Source organism: Octopus sinensis, linkage group LG1, assembly GCF_006345805.1.
Source record: "Octopus sinensis linkage group LG1, ASM634580v1, whole genome shotgun sequence".
NCBI classification, from domain to species: domain Eukaryota; kingdom Metazoa; phylum Mollusca; class Cephalopoda; order Octopoda; family Octopodidae; genus Octopus; species Octopus sinensis.
This window is the reverse complement of record NC_042997.1, coordinates 139,681,569-139,694,049: the sequence shown is the minus strand read 5'-3', so window position 1 is coordinate 139,694,049 and position 12,481 is coordinate 139,681,569. Positions and strand designations below refer to the sequence as shown.

Sequence of the window (12,481 nt, the reverse complement as noted above, 5' to 3'; positions counted from 1 at the left end):
TACCTTCTCCCAAAAAACAACAATAAACAATAAGAAGAAATAAAGTGAGAAATGTATCATATTCTGAGTATGATCTCAGTTTACCATAGGTGACATTCCCTGAAAATCTAGAATCTATTCATCACACCATAGCAAACTGAGGTACACAGAATTAAATTTTCCATATGCAATAATGCTGAATTCATGAAAAATATGTTGGCAAATCAATGCTTTACCTATTATACTTAGATTTGTCAAGAAACTATGTCACAATCTCAATTTTTCCATGTTAGTATGGGCAGAAAAGTTTGTTCTGCATCATTGAACAATTCATCTGTTTTGCATCATTTAACAATTCAACTTCTTTGAAGTTTACTGTTTCGATTACTCCACTTCCAATGCTTTTCTCCACCAACAACACATGGGCCGCCTTTTATTCTGCACACATTCTTCATTCTCTTATACATTCATACCCATACAGTCATCTCTCACATACATTAGTTGATGCTGTTAATGCTAGCTCATCTTTCAGATAACTATGTATTCATGGAGGCAGAAAAGCAGTAGAAGCAAATTCTGTTTGTTGGTCAGGAAACATATAAAAAAGGACACTGCCATGTATTGAACTTTCTATGGCTTTTGTATGAAAGTAAAACTTCAGATATGCCTAAAGAGTTTGTAGATCAGCAATATATCGGGCTCAGCATGACTTGAAACAGATTTATGTAGGAGCTATCTGTAAACATGTTTGCTGTAAGTTTGTTCCCACACTAGATCAATAAGGCACACTTGCAGAGGTGAAGTAGAAGATAAGGCAAGAAAGGAATTTAATGGCGAAAGAATGTGTCATGTTGTAGGGGTGTGTAGGGGATAATAAAAATAATCAACAAAGAAGAAAGTAAGTTAGAGAAAAAGATTACACTGTACAAACAAGTACAAAACTATATGTCTGGCACCTGTGCAGGTGGCACGTAAAAGCACCCACTACACTCACGGAGTTGTTGGCGTTAGGAAGGACATCCAGCCGTAGAAACACTGCCAGATCTGACTGGGCCTGATGAAGCCTTCCAGCTTCACAGACCCCAGTTAAACTGTCCAACCCATGCTAGCATGGAAAACGGACGCTAAATGATGATGATGATGATACAGGGTGCGGTGAATATATTGTTAGCTACATTACGCAAGAACGAAAATAACACTGATATCTCATTTTAACAGATAAATTTACCAAAATTACATAAAAATATCTTAAAATATTAAAGAGTAAATTTATTCAATTTATTCGTCATTGGCTTCAACCACAGCATCCAGACGACTTCGGAATCTCCTGCACCTCTCCTGGACAGTCTCCTTCTTTAAGCTGGTGAATGCTGCTATAATCCTTGCCTTCAGTTCATCTTTGGTGTTACAAGGAGTTTTGTTGGCCTCTCGATCAACTGCACTCCACACATAATAATCAAGGGGGTCGCAGTTTGGGGAGTTATGTGGCCAGATGTTAGGGATGATGTGGTCACAAAGATTGTCTGTCAGCCATGACTGGATTCTCCTGCTTGTGTGGCATGCTGCAGAGTCCTGTTGCCAGACATAAGATCTTCCAGCAGCCACCCTTTCAACCCAGGGCAGCACTACCTCCTCCAGGCACTCGATGTAGGCCTGTTGAGTCTGCGGCCATATGGAAAGATGAATGGAGGCATAACGTCACCATCACTAATGATCACGCCAAACACCATGATGTTGACTGGATGTTTGATTTTTATCACTCTCAGTACATGCACTGTCCTCAAATTGACACCCAAACACTCTGAAATGGTTGTATTGGAGCTTTTGGCACAAATGCCAAGCAGTACAGCATGTCCTTTCCAAATTTCTGGCAGAGTGAATTGCATCATGGTACTGATTTTTTTAAACAGATGGTGCCCAACTGACCCTACTATACTGTGTAGTTGACAAAATCAAAAACAAACAATGCAGATGCACAAAATTAAAAATATAAAATGGCAACAATTTAACCATCGCACCCTGTATATATACATGACAGCAGATACTCTACATATATGCACACACATATATACAGACCAAAAAAACATCAGACAATAGATTACTCCCAACATGAACATGTACATATACAAATCTATATACTTACACTGCATATAAAATGAAGAATAGTTAACTTCTTAATCATAAAATCACAAATGATGTTCACATTTATAAATTACACACATACATAAGATACATGAAACTTCTGTCTACACATACATATATGCATGTAGATGTGTGTAAAAAACACAGAAATATGTACATAGACACACAAAATCATGTAAATATAAAATAAATAATTCACTGAAGTTCCATTAATGTAATATATTCAATATATTCAGTTTAAGTGTGTCACCCTCTTTTGCTAATCATCATTCCCTCTCTTCTTCATGTGACTTAATTGGTCTCTCTGGTTTTGATATTAATGTTCCTTAGTATTTTTTTGGCTATTAACCTGATTTCAGTCCTTGCTGGGTTTAACAATCTGCAAATGAGCTTATTACAGAAATTAGGTTTGTGATCTTTTAGAATAATAAAAGCTTCTATTTTTGCTAAACATTCTAATCAATCTTCAATTTTAATACATTTAGAGAGGAATTTAGCCTCATCATTAATATCATTGCATCTGTCTTATATTTAGTGGAAATGGTGTCATTCAGAAACTTATCATATAGATCATTAGTGACTTCATACAGGTTCTGGTCTTCATCATCATCATCATTGTTCGACCGTGATTGAAACAATGGAATTTACTATGTTACGCCAGACTTCACAGTCCATCATAGCATTACGGAGGTCCTGTTGCTGGATGCCTGTATCCCTGGAGATTACATCAGGGTGGGAGAGTGTGCGTCCTCTAGTCTTAAAAGAAATTACAAACTTCTTTTTAGAGCTTCTAAAGTTTCTAATGTTAGATTTTAGTTTGGGTTGAAAGAGGCTATAGTACTTATGGAATCTAATATTGGTAATTAAATCACGGCAATCTGGCTCTCACAGGATAAAAGATTTAGCCCTTTTTGAGGCAGACCTCCTTGATTTAGTTACCAATATATAAAGTGCTTCAATCTTAGTGCTATAGAAGAGCCTGCGAAGTTCATAGGTACTATCTTGACAAATACCCAATCATCAGGCTAACCTTTAAAAGTAGATACACACATGTATAACTACACAGACACTCAAAAATATTACATTTGCATCACATATACATCATGCACTTGATGCATATATCATCACATAATTATTTTATTATTACCTGTAATTGTGAGAAGAATCCATTACTTTGGCAGGTAACGGTACAGAAGATCTTTCTAATGAAGAGTTGCAGCCTGTCATATTGGATGGTATTAGTGGAGTTTCAGTTGGAGCTACAAGAAACAATCAAAGTTATTAGGATGCTTCAGGTTAGTTATATAAAATTTAAAGTGGTTACAATCACAATCACCAAGTTTCTAGAATGAGGATATTCTAGATTATGGATGCATACATAAATGCATTTGCAGGTTTGCATGCATACAGATATTTGTGTACACTAGCTTCATCTATTTGGTACTTTCAGGAGACCAGGTCATTAAGGAAAAGATAGTCTGATTATCTGGAGACAAGAGGACAACTGTGGACACAAGTTTCTGCCCTCGACAAAGACCATCAGTATGTCAGTTTCAAAGAAGTTTTGATTTGTTTAGAGATTATCTTGCTTTCTATTTTTGGAGTAGATTGCAATTATCAGGCGGTGTTAGTTCATTCTCCTTTGGAAGGGAAGATAATGTCAATAAATCAAGAATTTATCTTCTGTGATATTTGATAAACTTTTGCTCACTTTTATATATATATATATATATATATATATATACATTTACAATTAATTAGAGAGGAAATATGAAACAAAACAATAATGCAGAATGAAAGGTAGAAGTATAATGTATAGGAACTTACCTTCATCTAGAAACCTCTGTATAAGTGTTTTGGGTGTATTTACTGTTGCAAGTATTCCAGAACTTCGTCGAGAGTATCCTTTCTGAGACTGGAATATAAACAGAGAAATTTCTTGAGCCTTCTACATGAGTAATGGAATTACATGCAGACCAACATAATAGAGTGAGCCGAAACAAATTTTTATGATGTGGTATTATACCCATGATTTGACCCCTTTGAAATGAACTTTCATTAATGCTAATGACTTTCACATTTCTTTCCCTTGCTTCTTCTCATTACAGTATGATTTCAATTGATTAAAAATGCATTTTTGATTACTCCATTAATCATGTTAACCTGCACTTAGAATAATAATAAATGTATAGAACAATAGCATAACCTTGAATTTATAAAAATATTCATTTGAAATGCATTGCGTGATAAATGTACTAATTTCTTTAACCCTTTAGCATTTAATCCAGCATATCCAGCCAAAATATTCTACCCATTTTATGCTCAAACTGGCTATATCCAGTCTCTCACATCTACCCTACAATGTCATTTAAAAAATAAACAACCATATCATCAAAATCTCGAAGTGACAAGATAATGCATAATTAATTCAAAACAATGTGCATAAACAAGCTTTACATTTGACAAAGTAACATCAATGCTAAAAAGCAAAGAAACAAACTTGCAAAATAGTGTTGAATGATGGTGTAATTTTTAATTGACTGTAATAATGTGCCTTTGTTTTTATGTAATGTGAGTCATCATTTGAAGTGAGATTAATTTGAGTGAGGCATATTCTGAAAGTAATAAAGATAGGAAGACAGTACAGTTTGGTTCTTGTTGCAAAATATGTTACAAGCTGCATATTAGTATGCATCATATGGCTAGATAGATGGAAGATAAGTTTGTTGGTGCTGATCTGAAGTGAAATTAGTTATGCTAATGGAGTTTCTTATTACCCTAGTCTAAGAAGACCTAAATGGCAATAAACACTGTACCTTCTCCCCCTCACCAGCCTCTCAATGTATTATTAAAATTAGTTGCAAAGAAAAACTTACCGTTTGTAAGGGTACAAAATGGATTGTGGGAGAATCATCTGGTTGACTTGGTGGTAGTGTTTCATTTATCTTGGCAATTTGTTTCAACTAGTGTTAAATATAAGAAACGGAAGGATGAAAGATATTTTTTAAAACAATGTATGTATGTGTGTTTATATTTGTGTGTGTGTGTGTTTATATTTCAAAATTGTACAAAATACAAAAAACAGAAGACAGAAACAAGTGAAGGAACAACAAACAAGGTATATTACTTTGATACCCAGGAAAAATGGAAGAATCTTTCAGGTTTGAAGCCTAAAGTCATGGCCAAAAGTTTGGAACATTTTTTTTTTTTAAATCAAAATTGTTATGCCCAAGTACAGTTCAATTCAAATATATACAATGCACATATTTGGGCATTTGATATATAAATTCTAATTTCCAGACCTACAGGGGTTGGACAAAATAATGGAAACACCTAGCATCATAATTTTGAAATATCTATAAAACTGCCAAAAACTTGTTTATTTTAATGTTTTTTGATTTAATATTAGTGTTGCTTAATATGTTTAGCTAAAATTGCTGTTTCTTTCAGATATCATCAGAAAAAGGTAGTTAAAATTCCTTAAAATGAAAGATCTGTCAGACTTTCAAAGAGGTCAAACTGTGGGTGCTAGCATAATGAAAACAGTTAAAATGTTTGGTGTATCAAGTAGTACTGTATCAAAAATAATGACAGCCTTTGAGAAAGAGGGAAAAACCTCTTTGTCGAAACAAAACTCCAGAAGAAAACCAAAACTTTCAGATAGGGACCATTAGACTCTTTTGTGAATTGTTAGAAAGGATCACAAAAGTACAGCTCCCAAAATTACTGCAGAGCTTAATGACTACCTCGAGAACCCAGTTTCCACTGCCTACTTCCAACTGTTAAACATGGAGGAGGATCTGTGATGATCGGGGGGGGCTATATTTTGGAAATCCACTGGCCCAATGGTTTCCTTTTATGGCAGAATTAATAGTCAAGGCTATTTAAGCATTTTATCGGATCAAATTCATCCTATGGTTGCAGAACTATTTCCAGAGGGAAATACAATCTTTCAGGATGAAAATGCACCTATAATGGAACGAAAGTTTTCATGATACTTTTGGGGTATCTTCTTTATCATAATTATTCTATTGATTCAAGTAGCTGGAAATACAAAGAATGAAGTTCTCAGATGGAGTAAATTCAATAACCATTTATTCACAGGTGCTTTGTACAAGGGGTTTGCTTTCAGTAACCATCTTCACAGCAGTGCGTAGTTAGCCTTCTCTCTCATACACATGAGGTTCAATAACCTCCAGAGACAATACATGTGGTATCACAGCAGGACAAAAGTCCACTGTGAGCTCCTGGCTTCAAAATCTTGCTCGGTATCAACGTGAGAAGAATGAGAGGGAAAATGTTGATGTCTTCCTTCAATAATGGTTGTAGGTGAGATCTTGCTGTTTCAAAATGGTGCTGGCTTCTTTGTGCCTCGCTACACACCAATTCACACAGATAAAGTTGTTACTGAATGGCACAAGGAACATTCTAGTGAAGTTGAACATATTATCTGGCCACCACAGTCCCCAGATCTCAATATTATTGAACATTTATGTTGCAATTTAGAAAAACAAGTAAGGAGTCAATATCCTCCACCATCATCACTACAAGAACTGGAGACTGTTTTAGCTGAAGAATAGACAAAAATTCCTTTGAAAACAATTCAAACTTTGTACGAGTCCATACCTCGTAGAATTCAAGCTGTAATTACTGCCAAAGGTGGTCCTAATCCATGTTAAAATATATCTGTTTGAAATTTTAAGGTGCTTCCATTATTTTGTCCAACCTCTGTATGTTCCAAACTTTTGGCCCCTACTGTGTGCTCTTTACAGAAAGGAATGAGGAGAGAAAGCAATGGAGAGAGGGAAAAAAATGGCGAGAGAAAAAAATATGCATCTGGATTAATGGTTTCAACTGCTGATTTGACCAAATATATATATGTGTTAAAGTATATCATATAAATAAAAATTTTAATCTAGAGATGCTTCGAATGCAAAATTTGAATTTTATTCAGCCTTGTATCATCTCTATAAAACCAGTGAATTGTTTATTCACTGACTCTACATACCTCAGGCTGGCTGAGATGTTTTTATGTAGGAAGAGACAAGTGTGTGGCATCGACAAGCCACAAAAGTGATGAAGTGCATGTCTGTCACTCTTATGTTCCTATGGTTGCAGAACTATTTCCAGAGGGAAATACAATCTTTCAGGATGAAAATGCACCTATAATGGAACGAAAGTTTTCATGATACTTTTGGGGTATCTTCTTTATCATAATTATTCTATTGATTCAAGTAGCTGGAAATACAAAGAATGAAGTTCTCAGATGGAGTAAATTCAATAACCATTTATTCACAGGTGCTTTGTACAAGGGGTTTGCTTTCAGTAACCATCTTCACAGCAGTGCGTAGTTAGCCTTCTCTCTCATACACATGAGGTTCAATAACCTCCAGAGACAATACATGTGGTATCACAGCAGGACAAAAGTCCACTGTGAGCTCCTGGCTTCAAAATCTTGCTCGGTATCAACGTGAGAAGAATGAGAGGGAAAATGTTGATGTCTTCCTTCAATAATGGTTGTAGGTGAGATCTTGCTGTTTCAAAATGGTGCTGGCTTCTTTGTGCCTCGCTACACACCAATTCACACAGATAAAGTTGTTACTGAATGGCACAAGGAACATTCTAGTGAAGTTGAACATATTATCTGGCCACCACAGTCCCCAGATCTCAATATTATTGAACATTTATGTTGCAATTTAGAAAAACAAGTAAGGAGTCAATATCCTCCACCATCATCACTACAAGAACTGGAGACTGTTTTAGCTGAAGAATAGACAAAAATTCCTTTGAAAACAATTCAAACTTTGTACGAGTCCATACCTCGTAGAATTCAAGCTGTAATTACTGCCAAAGGTGGTCCTAATCCATGTTAAAATATATCTGTTTGAAATTTTAAGGTGCTTCCATTATTTTGTCCAACCTCTGTATGTTCCAAACTTTTGGCCCCTACTGTGTGCTCTTTACAGAAAGGAATGAGGAGAGAAAGCAATGGAGAGAGGGAAAAAAATGGCGAGAGAAAAAAATATGCATCTGGATTAATGGTTTCAACTGCTGATTTGACCAAATATATATATGTGTTAAAGTATATCATATAAATAAAAATTTTAATCTAGAGATGCTTCGAATGCAAAATTTGAATTTTATTCAGCCTTGTATCATCTCTATAAAACCAGTGAATTGTTTATTCACTGACTCTACATACCTCAGGCTGGCTGAGATGTTTTTATGTAGGAAGAGACAAGTGTGTGGCATCGACAAGCCACAAAAGTGATGAAGTGCATGTCTGTCACTCTTGCAGTTATTTCCAGGATATAGTCCTTTTTGAAGCAGACCTCCTTGATTTAGTTTTATCTAGCTCTGAAGTATATTGTGGTTTTAACACAATATGTTATAAAGAGATGTTTTTTTGCTGATGAACACTGTAGCTCCAGTTTCTTTGTAATATACATACATTATGTCATATAAATTAATATTTTAATCTACAGCTGCTTCCATTGTAAAATTTGAGAATCTCCATATTTTATGTGACAACTTTAATATTAATGAAATAATATTCAGTTGTTTAACCCTTTTGTTACCAAACCGCCCAAAGCCGCTCGAAAAACATTTTGGTTAATGTGACCAAACCACCCAAACCCGCCCGTATTTACCTATTCATATTTAAATGAGAATATCAGAGCAAATCTCTTTAGTACATTCGTGAAAACACGTATTATACTTCGTAAACAGTTCATCTAAAGTTTTGTACAACAATCGAAGTGTAATTTTAATTCCGTGAATTTTGGGAGATTTTTTTCCGAAATTTGTTCCTATTGTGTTTTCAAAATTTGTAATTCTGACAAAAAATGGATACGAATTTCATTATATCAAGCAGCGAGTCAGAATTCGAAGGAATTTCTACTGAAGACCTTCATAAATCTAACTCTATGACTGAAAAAAAAAAGCACGTGGTATTTGATAATGAATCTGATGTTTCATTTTCCGAAAGTGAAAACAGTGAATCCGAGAGCTCCGACAGTGATAAAGAAAATGAATTGGCACCTGAATGGAGTGAAAATTTAAAAACTGTTTCTTTCGGTGATTTTTCTGAAGAAACTGGACCAAGCCACAGACTTTCCCAGGAGAGTAAAGCCTTAGACTATTTCTTTTTACTTTTTCGAATGAGCCTATTTGAAATCATTACGGCGGAAACGAACCGTTACGCTAAATGTAAACAAAGCGAAAGAAAGGATAGTTAGTGGTTTCCCACAACCTTAAATGAAATTAAGACTATTTTGCCATAAATATTATTATGGGTATCAGAAAGTTACCCAGAATAACAGATTCTATCGTAAAATTTTGTTGTACACCCAATTGAATATGAACTAATAACCCATTTTCTATAGCGATGTTTGAACAAAATTTTTATAATTTTATATTTTGTTGAATTTACCTGCAATTAGAGTCACTTTGTGACAAAAATTATAGTATAGAATTGGTTGAGAACATTTCATTAAATTATCTTTCAAAATTCACGTTGATATATATATAAATAAAAAAGTTATAGTTGTTTAATGAAACCAGACTAAATTTATGATTATGTTAGAAATTAATTGAAACATAAGGGGTGTATTTTGGTCAGAAATATAGTAACGAAAGGGTTAAGTAGCATACTTACGAGAGATTTTGGACTAGTGCTCAGTTTATCATTGTTTTGAGGTTGTGGTTTTGAAACCACATCTTCATCAGGTTTCTTCATCTTTTGATCTGTGTTTGATGCCATATTTCTAGAGTTTCTATAGAGTGAAAAGAAAAAGAAAAAAAAAAGAAAATTTTGGAAAATGAAGGTTATGACAGGAAAGGCATCCAGCTGTAGAAAATCTGCCGCAACAAAATCCATCTAACTTATGCAAGACCTGGAAAAGATAAAGATTAAGTTATGATGAACAAATTTGCTTAACTACTCCTTCCTTATCTGGCATGGGTACTTCCCAGATAGTCTTGAGATTTAATACTCTTTTGTTACTAATCAGTGCTTGAGGCCTTGCAAAGTTAACCTTTAAGTTCTACAACTCTAGACAATTCTTCCTGGTTTGGAATCTTTTCCACTGTTCTTTCATAAATTCTGGTATCAAAATAAACTCATCAGCATATAAAGATTCTTGAGACTCCAAGTTATTGCTTTGAAGACTATAATGTATAAAACAGGACAGAGGACTTATCTTTAATAAGGACTTCTTTATTAAATTCCTTACAATCCTAACTTTCTTTTATTTTTCATCTTTTACATGTTTTAGTCATTTGACTGTGGCCATGCTGGTCTTTGTGTCTGTATTTGTCCCCCACCACTGCTTGACAACCAGTGTTGGTGTGTTTATGTCTCTGTAACTTGGCAGTTCAGCAAAAGCGGTCAATAGAATAAGTACTAGGCTAAAAAAAGGAAAGTACTGGGGTTGATTCATTTGACTAAAAATTCTTCAAGACAATGTCCCAGCATGGCCACAGTCAAATGACTGAAACAAGTAAAAGATAAAAGAAGCTAAAAATATGGGTCAAACACATGCACATCAGAATGTGGTTGAGTAAAGAGAACATGCTGTTGCCTTCAACCTGCAGAACACTGAACATGAGCAATCGAGTACAATCAAACACTTAGGGTCTGAAGAAATAGCTGCACACACTACCATCTATAACTAATGGTACAAACAAACACTATCATATTTCCAGAAGCTAAAAGCCAGAATTATCACAAGATTTTAATAAAATAAGTGATTACGATGAAATATATCAAGACCTTTTATTTTGTTAAGAAGATTAAGATAATTAAAATGGGCCAAAACAGAACAAGGGATTAAAAAATATAGCACAACTTAAAAATAACATCAGCTTTCATAAAACATTCTTCTACACCAGTGTTTCTCAATTGTTTTTTGTGTATAGACTCCTTTGATTCCTATTTTACTCAGATGGACCCTCATAGCCATTCAATGTTTTAAAAACCCTATTATATAGGTGTAGGAGTGGCTGTGTGGTAGGTAGCTAGCTTACCAACCACATGGTTCCGGGTTCAGTCCCACTGCGTGGCACCTTGGGCAAGTGTCTTCTACTGTAGCCTCGGGCCAACCAAAGCCTTGTGAGTGGATTTGGTAGACGGAAACTGAAAGAAGCCCGTCATATATATGTATGTATATATATAAAAAGCACCCACTACACTCACGGAGTGGTTGGCATTAGGAAGGGCATCCAGCCGTAGAAACACTGCCAGATCTGACTGGGCCTGATGAAGCCTTCCGGCTTCACAGACCCCAGATGAACCGTCCAACCCATGCTAGCATGGAAAACGGACACTAAATGATGATGATGATGATATATCTTATAATTAAGGGCTAAAGAAGGTTATTCTAAAGCCAATACACTGATTTATCCACTTATAATCCATTTGTTACAGGAAAATTGAACATAAAGAATGTATCCTTCATAGGGATTAATTCCGAAATTGATTCAATATAGAGATAACGAAATTTAAATTTTCTAAAGGTTAGTTGCCCGCTTTCAGTTCAATTTTCCTGTAACAAGTGGATAAATCAGTGTATTGGCTTTAGAATAACCTTCTTTAGCCCTTAATTATAAGATGTTTATACTTCAACTGTAAAGGTTTTTTTTAATATACTGCCACGCTTTTTGATGGAATCCTTTTCTGTAGAGAAAGGGACTTCATCCTATATTGTTAGTATATATATGTGTATATGTGTATATGTATGCGTATGTGTGCACATATATGTTTGTATGCCTGCGTTTGTCCCCCCAACATCGCTTGACAACCAATGCTGGTGTGTTTACGTACCCATAACTTAGTGGTTCAGCAAAAGTGACTGATAGAATAAATCCTGGGGTCGATTTGCTCGACTAAAGGCAGTACTTCAGCATGGCCACAGTCAAATGACTGAAACAAGTAAAAGAGTAAGGAGTAAAAGAGATATTTTTATAATTAAATATTATTAGGAATTGTATTTTTAAAAATTATCTTGTGTATTGTAGAAGTATAACCATCTTAATGCACGTACTTTTTAGCCCCAAAATATTATATGGACTCCCAAGGGCCATACATATGGACCCCAGTTGAGAACCACTGCTCTACATAATGTTTGCATACATTGTTTATATTCACAAGGATAGACAGATTTCATATTCACAAAATTTTTCCGCAAAGTATTTCAGCTAAGAAATAATAAAAGTACAAAATAATTTATGCCAGCAGTTTTTTATTTGTAAGAGTTCAAAAATCATATTGTGTATATTTGTTCTGCAAATATTTAGTTGCATTGATAAAAGACATGTTCTTTCCATAAGATTTTACTAGGCTCCAATTGAAACTTTTGAG

The 12,481-nt window shown here is 34.8% G+C and overlaps 1 protein-coding gene across 1 annotated transcript in view; it reads right to left on the bottom strand.

Annotated features, from left to right (window-relative positions):
• Positions 1-11,989, bottom strand: part of LOC115211698 (DNA repair protein RAD50-like) — a 41,248-nt gene extending 29,259 nt beyond the window's left edge. Inside the window, exons 1-5 of the mRNA XM_036505227.1 lie at positions 11,945-11,989; positions 9,779-9,896; positions 4,998-5,084; positions 3,949-4,036; positions 3,269-3,380 (exon numbers count right to left, since the gene is read on the bottom strand). Of these exons, the coding sequence (XP_036361120.1) occupies positions 3,269-3,380; positions 3,949-4,036; positions 4,998-5,084; positions 9,779-9,883 (392 nt within the window). The 5' untranslated portion in view covers positions 9,884-9,896; positions 11,945-11,989. The remainder of the gene's footprint in view (positions 1-3,268; positions 3,381-3,948; positions 4,037-4,997; positions 5,085-9,778; positions 9,897-11,944) is intronic.
• Between the last annotated feature and the right edge of the window lie 492 nt (positions 11,990-12,481).